General features: G+C 43.9%; 1 protein-coding gene across 1 annotated transcript; it reads left to right on the top strand.

Moving 5' to 3' along the window:
- Nucleotides 1-466: 466 nt before the first annotated feature.
- LOC130547126 (NXPE family member 3-like) lies at nt 467-22548 on the top strand. The gene is made up of 7 exons (XM_057322818.1): nt 467-1904; nt 10587-10931; nt 12559-12974; nt 20254-20324; nt 20425-20628; nt 21135-21475; nt 21660-22548. The coding sequence occupies exons 1-7, from the start codon at nt 1029-1031 to the stop codon at nt 21855-21857; spliced, it is 2451 nt and encodes an 816-aa protein (XP_057178801.1). The 5' UTR covers nt 467-1028; the 3' UTR covers nt 21858-22548.
- Nucleotides 22549-22576: the final 28 nt, after the last annotated feature.

The following is a 22576-nucleotide window of genomic DNA, read 5'->3' as shown; positions in this document are numbered from 1 at the left end:
CGATCGGTTCGAGGCGACGAGGCGGCCGCCCAACTCTCCCGGGTGACACAGGGACGAGGCAGTATCACCGATTACGCCATCAGGTTTAAGACGTCGGCGGCCGCGTGTGACTGGAATATGGGGGCGCTGCACGCACGGTTCCTCGACGGACTTAACCACTGCATCGCGGACGAGATCGCTGCGCTAGACTCGCCACTGGACCTAGAGGATCTCATCAACCTCTGCCTCAGAGTAGAGAGTCGCGTCAATGCCCGGCGCTGACGCCACACTTGTCCCCCAGACTGGCGTCGTCGCGAGCCGAGCCGTGAGCCCAGTCGGAGTAACAACGCCGTCCTCCAGGCTGAACCCGAACCCATGCAGATTGGTCGCTCACACCTTACCCCAGCTCAGAAGCAGCAACGTCTTGTGGACGGGCTCTGTTTTTACTGTGGTAAAACAGGTCACCTCATGGCACACTGTCTGGCAAAAGCCGACGCCCATCCATAGAACGGAGAGTCCGGGTGGGCGCAATCTCTGAAACCTCTCCACTGCCACGCACCACGTTCCCGTTTCGCCTCACCTACGGCTTCCAGACCCATACCGGACGGGGGCTCATAGACTCAGGAGCTGAAGGGAATGTCCTGGACAGAGCCACCGCCCAGAAGTGGGGTATTCCCACAGTCCCTCTGCATCCGCCTGTCTTCGCTGTGACGCTAACGGGAACTGCCCTCTCCACCGTCACTCACACCACTCCTCACGTAAGCTTTTTCTTGTCGGGTAATAATTGTGAGAAGATTAGGTTGTACATCCTCGATTCCCCCACCACGCCTCTGGTTTTAGGGCATCCGTGGTTGTCACAACATAATCCTGACATTGATTGGGTAAACACAGCTATTTTGTCTTGGTCTCCTGCTTGTTATGTGTCTTGTCTTGGTCCTGCTCCCTCGCCTGTTTCTGTGTCTCCTGTGTTCCAGGTGGAAGCCGCTGATCTGACCGGGGTTCCGGAGGAATACCACGATCTACAGACCGTGTTCAGCAAGTCTCGCGCGATGTCCCTGCCTCCTCATCGTCCCTACGACTGCGCCATCGACCTCCTCCCAAGCACTTCTCCGCCCAAGGGTCGGTTGTTTTCCCTTTCGAGTCCTGAGAGAGAGGCCATGGACAAGTACATTCGTGAAGCATTAAACGCTGGGCTAATTCGTCCCTCCTCCTCGCCAGTGGGTGCGGGTTTCTTTTTCGTACAGAAGAAGGACGGCTCCTTACGCCCTTGTATTGACTATCGTGGGTTGAACGACATCACGGTAAAGAATAAATACCCTCTACCTTTAATGTCGTCTGCTTTCGAACTCTTACAGGGAGCCCGGGTCTTTACTAAGCTAGACCTCCGCAATGCCTATCACCTAGTCCGGATCCGCGAGGGAGACGAGTGGAAGACGGCATTCAACACCCCTTCGGGACACTATGAGTATTTGGTTCTTCCGTTTGGCCTGACCAATGCTCCTGCCGTCTTCCAGGGCCTCGTCAACGATGTGCTGGGGGACATGATTAATCGTTTTGTCTTCGTGTACCTTGATGATATCCTTATTTTTTCCCACTCTCTTCAGGAACACACCCAGCACGTCAGAGGGGTCCTCCAGCGTCTTCTGGAGAATCAATTGTTCGTCAAAGCGGAGAAGTGCGAGTTCCACTGCGATACTATTTCGTTCCTTGGTCACGTGATTTCGCCACGAGGTATTGAACCTGACGATGCTAAGATCAAGGCTGTCGCCACATGGCCTGTCCCCGACTCTCGCAAGGCCCTCCAGCAGTTCCTGGGGTTCGCTAACTTCTACAGGCGTTTCATCCGGGGTTTCGGCCTAGTTGCCGCACTGCTGACCGTATTGACCTCCACCAAGGTTCCCTTCTTCTGGAATTCCCTTGCTCAGGTAGCCTTTGATAAACTCAAGTCCCGATTTGTCTCTGTGCCTGTGCTTTGTTTTCCAGATCCGGACCGCCAATTTATTGTCGAGGTCGATGCATCCGATGTCGGGGTTGGCGCAGTTTTGTCCCAGCGCGCCAGTCATGATGGGAAGGTGCATCCCTGCGCCTTCTTCTCCCATCGCCTCAGCCCTGCTGAACGGAATTACGATATCGGTAACAGAGAGCTGCTGGCGGTGCGCCTAGCCTTGGGAGAATGGCGCCATTGGTTGGAGGGGGCGACTCAACCTTTTTTGGTCTGGACGGACCACAAGAACCTCGAATATGTCCGTTCGGCCAAAAGGTTGAACTCGCGACAGGCTCGCTGGGCACTGTTCTTTGGCCGCTTCAACTTCACCTTGTCGTACCGGCCTGGATCTAAGAACGTCAAACCTGACGCCCTCTCTCGTCTGTTCGAAGATCCCAACAACGAGGGCTCCTCCGACTCCATCCTTCCTGAGGAGAGAGTTGTTGGGGTTCTGACTTGGGGAATCGAACGGCGAGTGGAGGAAGCCGGTCGCAAGGTGCAAGTGCCGGAAGGGTGTCCGGCGGGTCGGTTGTTTGTCCCCACTTCCTTACGTTCGGAGGTCCTCCAGTGGGGCCATCCGTCCAGGTTGGTCGGCCATCCAGGGGTCAAGGGAACCTTGACCGCCGTGCGCCAGCGGTTTTGGTGGCCGTCGGCTTCCGAGGACGTCAGACAGTTCGTGTTGGCTTGCACGGTCTGTGCTCAAAGCAAGACCGCCCACCACCCACCCGCAGGTCTGCTTCGCCCTCTCCCCGTCCCTTCCCGCACTTGGTCTCACATCGCCCTGGACTTCGTTACTGGCCTTACCTTGTCTAGGGGTCACACCGTTATCCTCTCGGTAGTGGATCGATTTTCCAAGGCGGTCCATTTCATACCTCTCCCTAAGCTCCCTTCTGCCCGGGAATTGGCTCAACTGATGGTGGACCACGTCTTCCGTTTACATGGTCTTCCGGTGGACGTCGTGTCCGATAGGGGTCCACAGTTCACCTCCCGGTTTTGGAAGGAGTTCTGTCGTCAGATCGGGGCCTCCACGAGTCTGTCGTCAGGTTTCCACCCTCAGACCAATGGGCAATGTGAGCGAGCCAACCAGGAACTCGGTAAGAGACTCCGCTGTCTGACGTCTCACAACCCTTGCTCCTGGAGCCAACAACTCTCTTGGGTGGAATATGCTCACAACTCCCTTCCCGTCTCAGCCACAGGTATGTCGCCATTTGAATGTTCTCTTGGGTACCAACCTCCTCTATTTCCCTCTCAGGAACTCGATGCTGCGGTCCCCTCAGCTCTGGCCTTCGTCCAGCGTTGCCATCGGACCTGGACAAGGGCCAGAGAGGTTTTGGCCCGAACCACACTGAGGACCAAGGCAGCGGCGGACCACCACAGGATCACTCCTCCTGCCTATGTGTGCGGTCAACGGGTATGGCTCTCCACCAAGGACCTGCCTCTCCGGGTGCCTTCTCGTAAGCTGGCACCCAGGTTCATTGGACCGTTCCGGATCGCCAAGGTGGTTAATCCGGTGGCCGTGCGGCTCAAGCTTCCCACTACTCTTGGTCGAGTTCACCCGGTGTTTCATGTCTCCAGGGTTAAGCCCTTAGTCACCTCCCCCCTTAACCCAGCCAGTTCTCGACCCACCCCCCCTCCCCCGCGGCTGGTGGATGGCGTCCCAGCATTCACCGTTAGGAAGCTCCTGGACATCCGTCGCCGCGGCAGGGGCATTCAATACTTAGTGGACTGGGAAGGTTATGGTGCAGAAGAGAGGTCGTGGGTTCCCTCGCGTGATGTGCTGGACCGGTCTCTGATCGTGGATTTCCACCAGAAACGAGGTGAGCCTTCCCCGTAGCGCCGTGAGGCGCTGTTGGGGGAGGGGGTACTGTCATGGTCTGGTTTAGCTCGGTGTGTTTTCTTGGCACGGAGTTTGTTTTGGTCTGTGTCGAGCACGTGGTACCGCTATCTATGAGCGGACCGCGTGCTCGGTGTCCGCGTCACTGTTTCCTCCTCCCTGTGTCGGTAGACTTTCTTGCACTGGTGATTTTCCACTACACACACGCACTCCTGCATTTACTTACCATGATTAGCGCCCTTGTTCCCGTAATTGCCACGCACCTGACACTATTTCCTCTCATTATTCTTCCCTTTATCTTTCCCTAGTGTCTCTTGTTCGTTGTCTGACCGTTGCTCGTGTTTAGCCAGTGCAGACTGACCCAGACGTTGCTGCGGCACGTCTGATGAAGCCTTTTGTCTCGTTTTTTGCCTTGCCTTAGTTCCTGTCAAGTCCTGTCTCGTTACTTTCTTCTAGTCGCCTGTTCCCCTGTTTCCTCTCTCATCTCTGGCAGTTCCCTTGGTCGTTCCACCTGTCATCCTCCGTCTGTGGCCAGCTCTTCTCCGGAGGATCGGAGAGCTTCATCCTCGCCGGAGTCTTCTCCCGGAATCCCCGCACAGCACCAGGACGGAGTGAGGAATCTCGGCACGTAAGACTCCATCTCCTCGCTGGGTTCCTAGCCTTCGTCCTCGCTGTGGTGTGCCGTCACTTCAGGTTCACCTCTCACCACCGCGAGCTGGTACGCTCGCAGCCGGGTCGCCACTGGACAGAGATTGACGTTGTTCACCTCTCACCACCGCGAGCTGGTACGCTCGCGGTCGGGTCGCCACCGTGCTTGTATTGACTGTGTCAAATGAATTTTTGTCTTTACCGCATCTGGGCCGTTTTTTGTGTTTCTGTCATGACAAAAAACAGTATACAGAAAAACTGAAAGTAATTTGAGTGGTCTCTAAATATTCTAAGGCTGTGTATATGAAATATATATGTCTTAGAATGTGTATGTCCATCGCATGTTTGGTCTTAAATTTGATATAAAGTGGCATTAAAATGGTCTTAAAAAGTCTTAAATTTAACTTGCTTATACTGTATCTGTAGACACCCTGTCCTGTTTGTCTTCAGAAAAAGCAGACTTGCTGAGTGATTTAAAGATTTTAAGTATGCAACACAGAGAGCCTCGCATACTGACTACAAACTATGTATTTCCCACTGAAAACTGTTTAAACTTTATTAAAACCATTTACACTAATTAATATATTTTTACACCTTTTTGCTTTAAAAAAAGTATCGGAATCGTAGTGAAATTTTTTGAACATTACCCAGCCCTACTGATGTGTAAATAAATATTGATCACAAGGTTCCAAGACCATCAAACATACTGTGAAAAATATGTAGTTGAGATAACAAACAAGGCAATCTGATGCAGGAAGATTTTTCTGTTGTCTTAAAGGAATAGTTCACCCAAAAATGAAAATTCTGTCATCATTGACTCACAAAGTACATTTCTTTGTTCTGGTGAACATAGAGAAAGATATTTGGAAGAATGCTTATAACCAAACAGATCTTGCCCCCCATTGACTACATGACCCATACAGATTTGGAGCAACTCGAAGGTGAGTAAATGATGACAGAGTTTTCATTTTTGGGTGAACTATCCCTTTAACCCTTGTGTTGATCATTTTGACCCGAAAAAAAAAAAACCCATAAATAATAGTTAATGTTATTGGATTGGACTGAAATTTGGTGTCTTTGTTCAAATAGATTATAACAATCTCTCACAAAAGAATGACCCGCCTACCAAAGATAGCTTGTAAGTCACTCCTTATGCTATATTATCACCGAATATTGGATTCAATCTTTTTGTCAACATGTTTTCTTTCATTTATGACTGGTTTTGTGTTTCTTTTTCAAACTGATTAACCGTAGGCCTAGTTAATCTGAGTTTAGGCACCTCAGTCTTTGACAGAAAAAAATAATGGTGAATAAGTTTGGCAGTATTACATAAAATATTACCAAAATTTTCACTGTTGTTCACACTACTTGTCAACTTGTTTTCTTTCATTTGGGATCATAAATTCGATGTATTTTTGTTCGTGACAGGATTGGCGGGTGGGGGTTAGGGGATGTGCGCATAGTCATCATACAGCCGGCCAACAGGATTCTTTCTTCATTCACACGCTTGTTATAAATGTTCATTCAGAACATAATTCTGCAAGTTATCTTTATGTATCCAGAGAGCTCATGAAAAATAACACTTTTTGTATGTATCCAGAGAGCTCATGAAAAATAACACTTTTTGGTACTCAAAATAGTGTGTGTTGTCATTTTATATTAAGTGGGGACCTGAACAACGTTTTGTAACGTATAGAGAAAATTCAGATTCTGGAAGTTGAGACGTCTATATGATATGCTTTTAAGTAACATTATCTATACAGAGACTTAAAATAGGCCATTTCCGATTTAATGTATTGAGATTATACAAATGGCTAATCTAGTCACCATCCATATGGATTTGAGTTATCTCACTTTGGAACCAAACTCTTCACATATAAAGTCTGTTGAAATCTGTACTAAATACATTAATTTAAATAAACGGAAACAGCAACATGCAGCGTTTTCAAATACCTTTATAACATGGGGATTAATGCTGACAACGCTGTATGAATGAGGCAGATGCGCTATCTAGTGGCTGTGTATGGAAATCTCTTGAGGTCACAGTATTCTGCTATTTTGTGTCAAATGATTGCTGGTAATATAAACTAATTAAGGGGTGCCATTTCTTAATGCCATCTCATTTGAAATTAGCATAAGATATTTGCACAAAGCATCAACCTATTGGATTAAATATTGTTTAGGTGACTATTTAACTAATAAACATTTTAACTGATCATACCAAAATTTCCAGTCAGAATTGGTTACTACAATACTGCCCTACAAAGGCAAAGTGCAGTAACTACGCATTTGGTCAAAATTGAGATAAGGCTTGAAATGGGCATTTTGTCACGGTCCCACCGTCTTGTTTATGGAATTCTAGTCGTGTGGTGGGATCGGGGCAGAGTCCTTAGGTTATGTGTGGAGAGAAACATATTGTTGTCCGTTTGATAATAATATACGTTCTCTCCAGTGTCTTGTCATTGGCCCCATTCCTCTCGTTTCCTTGTCATCTTCCCCTGAGTGTTTAATTACCCACACCTGCCCCGTGTCATTATCCCTTGTTTGTCTTACCTATATATACCCTCTTGTTTCTTTGTCCTGTGTTCGGTCATTGTATCTGTATGCGTGTGCTATGTGCTGTCTAAGTTGCCTTGTTCTCGTCCTGCGTTAGCTGTTATTGCCTGTTCCTGTTGTTGCTGTGGCATCGTCTTAGTAAGTGTTTAGTTTAGTTTGTCAAGTGTTTATTCAGTCTTGTGTTTAGTCAGTCTTCGTTCTGTGCTTGTTTATTATTTTCTTGTTGCTGTTTTACCCCATCGCGGGTCCTTGTTTTGTGTTTTGTTTATTATTTATAATTAAAGTCTCGTGTTAACCCCTTACCCGCTGTCTGCATTTGGGTCCTCTGTCCTTGTCTCTGTGTCTCACCCTGAGAATCCGTGACAGAATGACCGACCCATTCAGAACCCAGCGGGCAGCTAAATGGACGGCACGGCGTCGTCCTCGCGGGCCGCCCAAGCCCACTTGCTGCTGGGGTTCCGTCAGGGGAGTTACGGGAACCGGGAGTTCGCCGGGGCATTCTCGACGGTGGCGAGGTCGTCTGAGTTTGGCAGGGGAGTTGAAGGCGATCTTCAACTGCTGCCTCACTCAGCGCCTCGCCCCGTCGGAGAAGAGGCTGCTGGCTCCCCTTGGGTTCGCGGACATGGTAGGTTCGTGGCCAACCGGGACGGTCCCGAGGGTGAGGTTCCACTCGGAGCCCTCACCCCACGGTCGACCGCTCCGGAGGGCCTCGTCCTGGCTGCCGCTGCCCGGGGGGACTCAGTACCCTTCGGCTTGGTTCCACGGTCCCCGGTTCTCCTGGCGGCGCCTGTGGCGAGTGGGTGAGGTGTGCCCGGGGATGACGTCTGCGGTCTCCACCGACGCAGAACTCCCTCCGGTCCCCATGGTTCCGCCTAAGTTGGCTACGGACCCAGTGGTGCGGAGAAGGAGGGAGAAGTGTCGAGCAGGAGGGTCCACGCCGGTGCGCCGGCGTCCAGTCCGGTGCTGCCGGCGTCCAGTCCGGTGATCCAGCCGGCGTCCAGTCCGGTGTCAGCCGTGTCCAGTCTGTGTCCAGTCTTGTTGTCAGTCTGTGTCCAGCCGTGTCCAGCCGCGTCCAGTCCGGTGATCCAGCCGGCGTCCAGTCCGGTGATCCAGCCGGCGTCCAGTCCGGTGTCCAGCCGGCTCATCTCAGCCGGCGTCCAGCCGGTGTTCCAGCCGGCAGCCTTCCAGCCGGCGTCAAGCCCTGTCCAGCCGGCCTTCCAGCCGGCGTCAAGCCTGTCCAGCCGGCCTTCCAGCCGGCGTCAAGCCATGTCCAGCCGGCCTTCCAGCCGGCGTCAAGCCCTGTCCAGCCGGCCTTCCAGCCGGCGTCAAGCCCTGTCCGCGGCCCCTGGGAAACTGCCAGGGCCAAAGACTGTCCCCCCGAGGACTCCCCCTAAGTCCCCCAGGACTCCGCGCCCTCGAGCGCAGCCGGGGACTGGGACTTTTCCCCACCCCTATGGACTGCCCCCTATGGGCCCTTGTTTGGTCCCTCCCCCCCTCCCATGTTTGTTATTTTTGATGTCTCACCCAAGTCCTGTTGTTGTCTTGTCATGTTTACCCTTGATTTTGTTTTCTTTGTTTTGCCTTGTCCTGTCTGTCTCCCAGTCTGTCATGTCTTGTTTGTCAACCCCTTGGTGAACACCTGGGGGTGTTCATTAAGGGGGGGGGGCTCTGTCACGGTCCCACCGTCTTGTTTATGGAATTCTAGTCGTGTGGTGGGATCGGGGCAGAGTCCTTAGGTTATGTGTGGAGAGAAACATATTGTTGTCCGTTTGACAATAATATACGTTCTCTCCAGTGTCTTGTCATTGGCCCCATTCCTCTCGTTTCCTTGTCATCTTCCCCTGAGTGTTTAATTACCCACACCTGCCCCGTGTCATTATCCCTTGTTTGTCTTACCTATATATACCCTCTTGTTTCTTTGTCCTGTGTTTGGTCATTGTATCTGTATGCGTGTGCTATGTGCTGTCTAAGTTGCCTTGTTCTCGTCCTGCGTTAGCTGTTATTGCCTGTTCCTGTTGTTGCTGTGGCATCGTCTTAGTAAGTGTTTAGTTTAGTTTGTCAAGTGTTTATTCAGTCTTGTGTTTAGTCAGTCTTCGTTCTGTGCTTGTTTATTATTTTCTTGTTGCTGTTTTACCCCATCGCGGGTCCTTGTTTTGTTTATTATTTATAATTAAAGTCTCGTGTTAACCCCTTACCCGCTGTCTGCATTTGGGTCCTCTGTCCTTGTCTCTGTGTCTCACCCTGAGAACCGTGACACATTTCTGGGACATCATTGACTGCTGTAGTGGAAAAAAATACTGTATCATTTTATTCTGTTGAACACAAAATGATATATTTGGAAGAATTCAGGAAAGCAAACAATTCGGGCACCTGTAGGGCACCTTTGACTACCATTGTCATTTTGTGTTTTTGTGTCATTGTGTTGCGTTTCTTCCCCACAGAAGTCCATTATAAGGAAACAGCTTTAACATAGCCTACCGAAACAACGACCACGTAAAAACAGGTTTCTATTCAATTCAAATCAAAACCACGTGATTGAAAACAATCTTTCAGTGATCTTTTTTTAGAGTGTGCACGCGACGTGCGCATCGACACAGGCAGACTCTGTGACACGAACAGGATTTTGAAAAGTGAGGGGGACATATGTCCCCCCTGTCCCCAGTGGAAATGACGTCCCTGGGATAATATGGCATTTAAATGATATATTTTCTTGTTATAAAGGGCTAATATGACGTCTCATAATAATTACACATTAACCGTGAAAGCGACATGTTTTCTAGATGGACATTCTACCAACCAACCGATCACACTTTCATAAGAATCAAGCGCACTCCACTCTCTCATTGTCCAGACAATGTGGTTAACGTGCAAAGGTAACAGTGATCTGATATAAACAGTAGTATGCACTGTAAACCCCTACCACCGGTGATAATGGTATGATCCAGCTGCAAGCACATAAATGTAAAATTAGAAAAACAAGTAATTTTTGTGTTTGTTCGAAAATCAGAAATTCTGAAGCAATTACCCAAACACGTATAATTACAAATGAAACTGAGACAATTATCCATTTGTGAAGTACGTGAAAATGAAAATTTGAAATTTGATTAATTTTGATGGTGAAAATTGAAAAAAGAACTGCAAAGCGTTACACGGACCTTCCTAGGGGCTCTGTGCAGCGACAACATTGCATGTTGTCCACAAACTTTAGCCATGGCGTCACGTACACCACTGTCGCTTGTGAAAACAACAATGGCGGCAGCGCCGTGGATGGAATTGTGTAGATTATAAGGGGCGGTAATATTATAATAAGATCCTGCTTTTACGTCATAGAAGGAGTGAAATCTGAACGGTTCGATTTCTCACATGCTTGCAGGGAAAGGCTCATCAAAACAAACTTACTGGGATCTTGTTTTCCACGTTTTCTCGGTTGCTAGATGCACCCGGGACCCGATTATAGCACTTAAACTCAGAAAAAGTTGGATTTTCATCAGATGACTCCTTTAATAATAATAATGAAAATTGGTCGATCTGCAAACTATAAGCATAATACCACTCATGTGTTTTCTGTACTGCTGTCTTTTATAGGTTTTATGGAGAATGCCAACGGTGAGAAGATTTCGTCCCCCCAGTCCTAAAGCTGCTTACCCAAATGCATCATCCAGAATATCAGCGATTGACATGGGAATCAGTCAGGAGGAGTGGGATAGACTACAGAAGGCTCTTGACTGGCCTAGTCCAGATCATGAAATCACTGAGCTGGGTCTCAGCACAAGTCCAGTCCACACAACATTCTCTATTGTGAGACTCAATGACACTTACAAAGTAGGCGATAAGATCAGTGTTACCATCACAGCCAGAGATCACAACAAGAACTTGAAAACATATGGAGGTGACTTTTTCCAAGTAAAGCTATTCAATTTAAACTTAAAGGTATGTTTCTACTGAGTACACTTCAGTCATTTTAAATATATTTCAATTGTTAAACTGAAGCTTATCTGATGTTATGTTATGTTCACACACCGGTGTATGTAAACATAATATCACATCAGGTAAGCTTCAGTTTAATGGAGTTTTTATCAATTTTCTATAATATATACAATAAAATACTGTGAAACATGAGTCAGTATAATGCCGTATAATACTGTAAAAGGGATTATGGGAAAATATATGATGACTACTGAAATTCTTCGAGGAAAATTTATTTACAGCAAGGTTGCAAAAGGCTAAAAAAAACTTCCCATGAAAGATGGGATTGATAATGGGGGGAAAGTTTCCCGAAACTTTCCATGGGCAGTAAAGCAGGGGAATTTTCAACTTGGAATATTCCAAGTTGAAAATGGGTATATTTGCAAATTAACAGGCCAAGAACTGCCCAAGAGGCAATATGACTGACAGGTAAAGCAACCAATCCCATTTCGTTTTGTGCCACATCATGTTTATAGGTGTGGAAATGTCTCCACAGTAATAGACCAGTGTGGATTCACAAACATGTCAAAAGTTTACAAAGTTTACAGTTTATACCATGAACCTCACATACTTTTAAGAATACAACAGTTAGTCGATCGTGCTGAATTGCTACCTATTGCAACCGAAGCAAAAACAACAGCTTGCTTCTTCGATAAGAATGGCTTTGTGTTGTTTCCTGGCAGACCGTTAAAGAACACGACACGCATGTCTTCTGGAAATCCTGTAGAAATCAACCAATCAGAGGATTCAGAAGTATTTCCAGTTAAGTGTGCCATAAGCATCAGATGTTCAGGCCAGCGGTTCGTGGGCGTCACGTCTGAGGCTAAGACTAGATTTAGCATGCTAAGAAAATTCTAAGTGATCATGTCACCAGATGATATCGATGAGAAGTTTTTGGAAAGTTTCCACATTTTTGCAACCCTGTTTAAAACAGGTCATACTTCAATATGTTTTTCTAACCTGCCATTTTTTAAATTCTTTTTGTTTATTTCCAATATATTCACATTAACTGCCATGGAAAGTTTACAACTTTATACATTTCTGGATTTTTGCAACCCTAATTTAACTAATGGCAAGAAGATTTAAAAAAAAAAATTCAAACATTTGATGGAAGTGGGGCTTAAAGGTCAACAGAGGAAATACTCAACAAAAAGTATTATTGCTGTACTAACAATTTAAAGTCCGCCTGTGGTGAAAATCAAGTTGTTAATGTTGTTTTTATGTCGTTGTGGCATTTTTAATATGCTTTAGGACAGACCAGGTGAAAAATCCTGATTCAAAGTCATTGCTACGATTTAAAACTGCAGCTTGAAATCACCCCACTTAAAATAAAGTTTTGATATATTTACGGTTATCTGTAGAGATAGGATTGAAATTTTTATTGTGAGACTGAACACTAGATCTCCTGGAGCAATGTAATAAGAAAGCAGTACTTATACTGTAAATGAATCACAGTGTACAGTACATTGTGTTTTCATGTTACTTATGTATTTACACCGTAAAGGATATTTATACTATTTGATATTCTGTCACTGACAGAGTAAATAAAAAATAATGTATAACATTATTGACACTATCTGTGTTCTTGAAGGCAAGTGTTTATGGAGAAGTTATTGATCATCATAATGGGACATATACTTTTGATCTTCTGTTACCCTGGGAAGGACAAGCACAAGTGTCTGCACGTCTGATGTACTCTAGTGAACTAGTGCAGAGTCTTAAAAAGTACTGGGAGACTTCATTCCCACGCAGCCACTATATCGGTTACTTTGAAGGACCGGGGCCCAATGGAGTCAAGATAAGTGAAAAAGTGGAATGTAATCTTAAATGGGGCTCTCGTGGAAATTGGAGTAAAGGCAACTGCTGCTGTGAGTATAAGGATGTGAAAACAGAGACAGTGTGGCAGTGTGACAGACCAAAAGAACTTTCCTGTGACTACTGGGTGTATCATGAAAACGGAGCGGTTGAAGATCAGCTAACTCCTTTTGAGAAGCAACTTTGTTCAAGGTAAATTAAAACTCCTCCTCTAACGCCTGAAACACATCTAAGCCATATCCCCACGAGTTTTTATTTTTTGTGCATTAAGCACAGTTTGGGTACAGGCTGTTCATTGCTAACTTGTGGGTTGTAGGCTGCCCATACCAATTACAAACCATATATTTTTTGGCATTTTTTTATTTATTGATCAGGTGTGACAATAGAGGGTATGCACGTGACGTCACCGCACACATAACATCATGTCAAGTGAGTCGCACCCACTGAGTGGCAGAAAGACTGAATGCAGGAGTGTTTACCGCCATCTGTACTCAGGACTGGACTGGGACCTTAAATTGGCCCTGACATTTTTGACCAGCTTCGGCCCTCCACCATTTTTGTCGACGGGGGGTGGTGCGAGTGATAAGTTGTGCTGCTCCACCATTCTTGTCGACGGGGCAGGGGGGGGGTGCGAGTGGTAGGTTGTGCTGCTGTCATTGCCCTTCCTGCATACATGTCCGATTCGCAATTGCGAACCGTGCATACGTGCCAGATTCACGCTTTTGATCCGTCCGTCTCTCTGGTCAATGCGTCCGTTTCGTCACAAAAGGTACATCGGCACACCGGGAAAATGCCCGATGGCCAATCCAGCCCTGTCTGTACTCTATTTAAAACGTGAAAAAGTTGTTGTGTGATTGATTGTACAAGGGTCAGTGACAAAATAGGGTTGGCAAGATGAGAAAATCAAAAATATTTGAAAAACTGATTTAAAAGGCATGCATCAGATATTTTAAAATGTACTTAGTGTATTCATATTGATTTTGTGCAATTACAAATAATAAATGCACCGTTTTTTATTAAAGTTAAGACTGGAGGTACCTGAAAATGTCAAATGGTGTAACTGCCAAAGAATGAGAAATATAAAATATTTTAACCACCTAGATGGAATGTAAACATACTCATAAAAATAAAGAATATATTTTAAAATATCACACGAAAATAGATTTTATTACTTATCTCAAAATATAAATTTTAGTGCGTTTTGCAACATTTTATTGGGACATATGCTGAAAACACCTTTGTTTTCTAAATAATCTTGGACAAATTATGTAAAAATGGCTTAAAACCATATTAATACACTAAACTAGATATTTCTCTTTTACTACACATTCATTTTCCTGTATGTAATTATAGTTTCATGAAAAATACTGGCTACGCCAATTGACACAAACCCGTTACACCACTTGACCATGTTGCTTCTACAGCCAAAGGCCATTGTTTTTTGATTACATTAACGCTGAAAATCAAGCATGACGGTCAACAAGTTAAGCTAAAGTGGTTTTATTTTTCTCAATGCTGAAAAACATCTGATAACAAGAAATCGTCATGTCTCGTAGTGTAACTACAGTTAAAGGGTTAGAATGAAATTCTGTCATGAATTACTAATCCTCAAATTGTTTCACGACCGTAAAACCTTTGTTTATCATCAGAACACAAATTAAGATAGTTTTGATGAGGTCTGAGAGCTTTCTGACTTCCCACATACACAGCAATGCAACATACTCTCAAAAGCACAGACAACATTAAAATAGTCCATGGTTCAATCTTCATTATATGAAGCGAGAAGAAATTTTTGTGTGCGCAATAAAACAAAAACAACTGTTTTTAACAATTTCCTGACTTCTGCGCCAGTCTCCAACGCCCATCCATGAGAGGACCCAGCGCATGCGTATTAATGATCAAATATCCGAAATTTAACAATTTCTTTTTGCACTGAATTTATGTTCAAATGTAGACAACCACTTCATTCTGCTACATTATCAAATCATGTATATATATATATATATTACATTATATTTTATGATATTATACATACAGCTTTCCTGTAGCTCAGTGGTCAGAGCATGGTGCTAGCAACACCAATATCATGAGTTCGATCCCAGGGATTGCACATACTCAGAAATGTATAGTATAATGCAATGTATGTCGCTTTGGATAAAAGTGTCTGCCAAATGCATAAATGCAAATAGCTTAAACTTTAAAATCAATGGAATAGAAATATGCATTAAAACGAAATATTTCAACTAATGTTGAGGAACATAATTATCTCATTTATCATGGAATTTCAGAGCTTTAATTCTAAAGTTGCACCACTTTCTCAAAAAATATAACACTGAACACTTGGAAATAGTTCCAAATAGTAGTTTAGTTTATATTACATCTTTAATTAGCATCATAAACTAGTGATATTTGACTAAATTGGCCCAATCTAGCCACAGGAGGTCACAAGCCAGTGTACTTTTTGTGCCGGTCCCAAGCCCGGATAAATAGAGAGGGTTGTGTCAGGAAGGGCATCCGACATAAAACTTTTGCCAAATCAAATATGCGAATCACTAACATGACTTCCATACCGGATCGGTCGGGGCCCGGGTTAACAACGACCGCCATTGGTGCTGTTGACTTACAGGGCACTGGTGGAAATTGGGCTACTGTTGGTCAAAGGAGAGGAGGAAGGTGTGTTAGAGGAGGAAGGCGTGTCCGTAGGCAGAGAGAGAAGAGGAAAGGCAGGAGTTTCAGACTGAAAGTAGGGACTTTGAATGTTGGTACGTTGACAGGTAAAGGCAGAGAGCTGGTAGATATGATGCAGAGGAGGAAAGTCGACATTCTGTGTGTCCAGGAGACCAGGTGGAAAGGGAGCAAGGCTAGAAGCATTGGAGCGGGGTTTAAACTGTTTTATCATGGTGCGGACAGGAAGAGAAATGGAGTAGGAGTGATCCTGAAGGAGGAGTGTGTGAAGAATGTTCTGGAGGTAAAGAGAGTGTCAGATAGGTTGATGAGTCTGAAGCTAGAAATTGAAGGGGTGATGTTGAATGTTGTCAGTGCTTATGCTCCACAAGTAGGTTGTGAGCAAGAGGAGAAAGACAGATTCTGGAGCGAGTTTGAGGAAGTGATGCAGAGTGTTCCCAGAGGTGAGAGAGTGGTGATAGGCGCAGACTTTAATGGACATGTTGGTGAAGGGAATAGTGGGGATGAGGAAGTGATGGGCAGGTTTGGTCTTCAGGAAAGGAACCCAGAAGGACAGAGGTTGGTAGACTTTGCTAAAAGTATGGAGATGGCTGTGGTGAACACGTACTTTCAGAAGAGGCAGGAACACAGGGTGACATATAAGAGTGGTGGCAGGAGCACACAGGTGGACTATATTTTATGTAGACGCTGTAATCTGATGGAGATTAGCGATTGCAAAGTAGTGGTAGGAGAGAGTGTAGCTAGACAGCATAGGATGGTGGTGTGTAAGATGACTCTGGTGGTGAGGAAGATGAAGAGAGCAAAGGCAGAGCAGAAGACAAAGTGGTGGAAGTTGGAAAAGGAAGAGTGCCGTGTTGTTTTCAGGGAAGAGTTGAGACAGGCTTTAGGTGGTCAGGAGGTGCTTCCAGATGACTGGACTACTACAGCCAAAGTGATCAGGGAGACAGGTAGGAAGGTGCTAGGTGTATCATCTGGAAGGAGAAAAGAAGACAAGGAGACTTGGTGGTGGAATGAGGAAGTTCAGGAGAGTATCCAGAGGAAGAGGTTAGCTAGGAAGAAGTGGGACAGTGAGAGGACGGAGGAAAGTAGACAGGAATATAGGGAGATGCAGCGTGAGGTTAAGATAGAGGTTGCAAAGGCCAAACAGAAAGCTTATGAGGATATGTATGCAAGGTTAGATAGTAAGGAAGGTGAGAGGGATTTGTATCGGTTGGCGAGGCAGAGGGATAGAGATGGAAAGGATGTGCAGCAGGTTAGAGTGATTAAAGATAGAGATGGAAATGTGTTAACAGGTGACAGGAGGGTGAGGGAAAGATGGAAGGAGTACTTTGAGGAACTGATGAATGAGGAAAATGGCAGGGAGAGAAGAGTAGTAGAGGCAACTATTGTTGAGCAGGAAGTAGAAAGGATTAGCAAGGGTGAAGTTAGGAGAGCTTTGAAGAGGATGAAGAGAGGAAAGGCGGTTGGTCCGGATGACATACCAGTGGAGGTATGGAAGTGTCTAGGAGAGATGGCAGTAGAGTTTTTAACTAGGTTGTTCAACGAGGTCTTAGAGAGTGAGAGGATGCCTGAGGAATGGAGGAGAAATGTTTTGGTGCCGATTTTTAAGAACAAGGGAGATGTGCAGAGTTGTGGAAACTACAGAGGTATTAAGCTGATGAGCCATACAATGAAGTTGTGGGAAAGAGTAGTGGAAGCAAGGCTAAGGGGAGAAGTGAGCATTTGTGAGCAGCAGTATGGTTTCATGCCAAGAAAGAGCACTACAGATGCGATATTTGCTTTGAGAAGGTTGTTGGAGAAGTACAGAGAGGGTCAGAAAGAGCTGCATTGTGTCTTTGTAGATTTAGAGAAAGCGTATGACAGGGTGCCAAGAGAGGAGCTGTGGTATTGTATGAGGAGGTCTGGAGTGGCAGAGAAGTATGTTAGAGTGGTGCAGGATATGTATGAGAGCAGTAGGACAGTGGTAAGGTGTGCGGTTGGTGTGACAGAGGAGTTCACGGTGAAGGTGGGACTGCATCAAGGATCGGCTCTGAGCCCCTTCTTGTTTGCGGTGGTGATGGACAGGCTGACAGATGAGGTCAGACAGGAATCTCCATGGACTATGATGTTTGCGGATGATATTGTGATCTGTAGTGAGAGCAGGGAGCAGGTGGAGGAAAGTCTAGAGAGGTGGAGGTTTGCTCTGGAGAGAAGAGGAATGAAGGTTAGTCGCAGCAAGACAGAATACATGTGTGTGAATGAGAGGGATTCAAGTGGAACAGTGAGGTTACAGGGAGAAGAGGTAAAGAAGGTGCAGGATTTTAAGTACTTAGGGTCAACAGTCCAGAGTAATGGGGAGTGTGGAAAAGAGGTGAAGAAGCGTGTGCAGGCAGGTTGGAATGGGTGGAGAAAAGTGTCAGGTCTGTTGTGTGATAAAAGAGTACCAGCAAGAATGAAAGGAAAGGTGTACAGGGCAGTAGTGAGACCAGCGATGTTGTATGGTTTGGAGACAGTTGCACTGAGGAAAAGACAGGAGGAAGAGTTAGAGGTAGCAGAGCTGAAGATGTTGAGGTTCTCTTTGGGAGTGACGAGGATGGATAGGATCAGGAATGAGTACATCAGAGGGACAGCACATGTGAGATGTTTTGGAGACAAAGTTAGAGAGGCCAGGTTGAGATGGTTTGGACATGTTCAGAGGAGGGAGAGTGAATATATCGGTAAAAGGATGCTGAGGTTAGAGCTGCCAGGCAGGAGGCCAAGAGGAAGACCAAAGAGGAGGTTTATGGATGTAGTGAAGGAGGACATGAAGGTAGTCGGTCTGAGAGAAGAGGATGCAGGGGATAGGGCGAGATGGAGGCAGATGATTCGCTGTGGCGACCCCTGAAGGGAACAGCCGAAAGGAAAAGAAGATTTGACTAAATTGGCCCCTAACAAAAAGGTTTGTGATAGAAGTCCAATGGTGTATCCGGTTACACTACAGTAAATTAAGAAAACAAAAAAACACATGGCCTTAATGGGAATATATAAAATGAAATGTTTCTATTTAATAGTAATTTTTATAATAATGATGAATTATCAGTGTATTCCTGGGGTCATACCATTTGACATGTATATCTAAGAATACCTGACCATGCCGTTAAAATGTCAAATGATCTCGCATTTAAAAAGAGTTTCTAACCTTTGCTTGCAGCGGTTAGTGTCAGCAGGGGTTCTTCTCTTTGATTTCACTTCCTGCCACATGTCGTCTTGCATAATATTTACAAAATTGCTCTTTAAATGGTGGTTACACCACCTTGACATTTCATGAATTTGACTTAACTCACATGATTCCCCAAATTAATTATAATATTTAGAACAATGGTGTTCCATTTACCTTTATTTACTATTAAATAGGACCAATGTAAGATTATGCCAAGCTGATATGGTGTTTTATGTAGAATTTCACCTTTTTAAACAAGATACATTTTTTGGTATGTAGTTTTTACGGTTACACCACATAGACATTTCTGCAATCATTCTCCAAATATTCTCTCAAAATGAATTAAAACCAGAATTGCAGTCTTGGACCTCAGAAAAGAGAATGTATGCAAGTAATTTGCTATTTTATTTTGAAATTTTACCCATTAAAATGTAATTAAATCACAGGGACACAAAAAAATAAGCGTCTCGTCATTGACCCACAAACAGATTAAGCACAAAATTTCTTTTTGAAGACTTCCGAAGGAGAAAAACAAATGGAAAACTGAAACGTGTATGCTGGCTCGTCATTTCATATCAGACTCAGCTCAGGTAAGTTGTGTTTGTTGAATTACACCATAATAGTGTTACCTACTTTCTACACATTTATATGTTGCGTTACTGTAAATTTATTTCTTTTAACATTCTAAGCAGATATTCTACAAACTTAAAGATTAGCGTATTGTCAAAACTGTAAACATTTAGAAGAGCGATGTAAATCTTGTAAGATTTGGTTCATTAAACCACTAAATGTGTTTTGCTCGAGTAGAAAATGTTAACCTACAGTACGTCTTGCTTTGTGTATTTCCCCCGGCGTTAAAATTAGGTACAAAATAAATAACAGGAAATGCAATTCTGCTCAATATTTCAGTGTACAAGGACACCTGGTTCCTATGTAAGTTGCAAGGATCACCGTTGAGTCCAAATGCTTTTGTTTCGCCTATTGTAAGCAGCTATTTTGCCACTAAATAAAGCGTGTTCCGATATGTTCACGTGGAAAAGTGACGTCAATGCATACCCTCTCTATGAGACATTTTTGTGCAATGCATAGGCATTTGGTGTTTATAAATGATCATTGGTTAAAAATGACAACGGGGTATGTAAATGATGACTGAATTTTCATTTTGAAGGTGAACTATTCCTTTTAAGGTCCAAGTTTTTGGAGGATGTACTTGACCATGAGTATTGACATATGACTATGTCTTCAGAGGTGTATAAAGACCTTACATAATAAAGCGTTAGGTTTTTATTACCTTAGAATGAGCTATTTCTATCTACATACACCGCGGTATGTCCCCAATTCACCGTGTTGTTTCTACAGTGGCCCTAAACGGACAAACTGCTCTACAGAACTCATTTCGTAAATATGTTATCTCCTTCGGCAAAAAAGCGAATTTCATACACTGGACCTTTAAAACTTTGCATGCATGTTTATGGACCTTGATAAGAAAAAGTCTCAAAATTTCTAAAAAACAAAATTGCTTAACTGATATTTCCAAGAACTCAAAAATCAATTTGGGTCAAATTAACCCGGAACAGTATACATGTAATTTATTTTTATTCTCTACAGAAAATTAACAAATGTTGGTATTGCTGGAGACTCACACATCATAAGTGTACTTCCCAACACTGCAGGCATTGGTATGTTCAGGGTGGACAAATAGCATACATTTAAATTGAGTACAGTATAATTATTTGCATATTTATCGCACACCCTGTAAGAAAATGTGTTTTCTTTAAGCTACAACCGAGAGATGCAGACCAGGTCTGACCACACCAGTTCCTGCAGGATTCTATTTTCAAGATGTCTGGAAGTCTTTTGTATGTAACACTCAAAGGTTCAGTCCTCCACAAATGGCAGGTTGTCTTAAAAACAAGATTCTGTACATGTTGGGAGACTCTACCACAAGACAGTGGTTTGAGTTTTTTGAAAGCAGTGTGCCAGGTAAGTCCTTTAAAAACTCAAAAAATTAAAAAAAACTGTGATATTGAATATGTGATTAAAGTTGGTTCAAAGTGTCAGTTGATAACTGGGTGGTCCAAGAACTGTACAGTTGGGTAAACACGGCACTTTTACCAAAGTAACCCAACTTTATTGCATTGTCGTGTTTTGTAAGACTTGATATAATGTATAAATACTGCAATGAAGATACAAGTAAATTCTAAAGGTTCAATGTGTCTTTTGAGCATTCTGTTGACTATAAAGGGCTGTTTACACTATTGTCTATATTATCTATAAAGTTTAAAACATTTGTTTTCAATGTAAAAGAATAGCAGGGTTCACTGCACAATAACAATAAACACTGAGAATGATTTCAGAGCATTTTTTTAACTTAACCTAACAGTCTAGTACAGTCTAATGGGAATTAGTTGACATGTAGGTGCAAAAGGGACCCTCACAATAAAATATGTCTGTACGTATTTAAATTGACCCTCAATTTTATTATTTAGGTCTGAAAAGACTGGATATTCACACTAGTTTCAACACTGGACCCCTAATGGCTGTGGAGTTGACAAATAATATCATAATTCACTGGAGGACACATGGATTTCCTTTGCGATTTCATAAAATGCCAGCCGCTGACCTGCATTATATCAGCAATGAAATTGATTATATAACCGGTGGCCGTCATATAGTTGTTGTGTTCACAATAGCTGCCCACATGGCTTTTCATCCACTGACGTTTTTTGTGCATAAATTGAGCAAAATTCGTCAAGCGCTGGTTCGACTACTGAAGCGTGCACCAGAGACTACTGTCATCATCAAGTCTGGAAACACTGGGATCTCAGTGGTACTGTATACTGACTTCAATGACTTTCAAGTTTTGCTCTACCTTCTAATTTAGATCTAGGACAAGAAACTGAGACCGGTTCCCGTATTTCATACGACTTAGCCACCTCGTGTAGTAGATCCAGTTTTATGTGTTTAGTTAGCACTTTATGTAGGTTTCGTGACAGATGTGTCTTCTCTTACAGAATGATTATGGACACGAATGGTACAGGATGCAGATAAACAAAGCGTTGAGCGAGATGTTAAGTGATATTGATGGAGTGATCTACATGGACGTCTGGCAGATGACTTCGTGTCACTACACACATGAGGCCATTCATCCTGCCGCTGTTATCGTCGGCAATGAGATTGATATGCTGCTGTCTTATGTCTGCCCATCCTGACAAAGAGTGCAAAGTGAATGTTTGATTTACATGTATTACCTAAAACATCACGGTCAGGGGGCTGTGATGGAAAAAAACACAGCCCTTAAGCCATGTGGAGAATTTCTTTATATGGTAAGAATGGCTCCGAACTGACATCTACACCGATGTACTTGACCATGAGTATTGATGCCTTTTAACACAAATCCACTTTGATGTTTAACTTTTTGTCTGGTTTAGAATTTCTTCATTATGTACAGTATGTACACCTGTACATTCTGTCGGATTTCTTGTTTTCTTTACAACTCCATGTGACACATTGACCCATGCTGTTTGTCATGAATATTCAATGAAAAACAGCTACTGCAAGTAATCCTAATGTTAAAAAGTAACAACATTTTCAATTCATTTAAATATAGAACATCATTTATTTTACCACAGATTGGCATTTTTGCATTTGCAGCAATGGAAAAAAATAAGAGACCATTTAAACTGCAGTGTTTGAATTTTTTCTGAATTTGAATAAAATGATCATTTTTTTATTCTTACAAATTCCTCCCAAATTACAAAAAATACTTGTTATTTGCACTTTTTGCAGAAAGTTGGAACGGGACAAAAAAGATGCAATGTTTGCAGATGAACCGTTGATATTGTATTATGAATACTTATGAGTTATTGAATGGTCATATTTATATTCAAACAATAAGAAAAAATAAACGTAATTTTGAAATAAAAACGCA

This window comes from Triplophysa rosa, linkage group LG23 (genome assembly GCF_024868665.1).
Source record: "Triplophysa rosa linkage group LG23, Trosa_1v2, whole genome shotgun sequence".
Lineage (NCBI taxonomy): Eukaryota > Metazoa > Chordata > Actinopteri > Cypriniformes > Nemacheilidae > Triplophysa > Triplophysa rosa.
The sequence above is the reverse complement of the archived record's forward strand: the minus strand, read 5'-3'. Positions and strand labels throughout refer to the sequence as shown.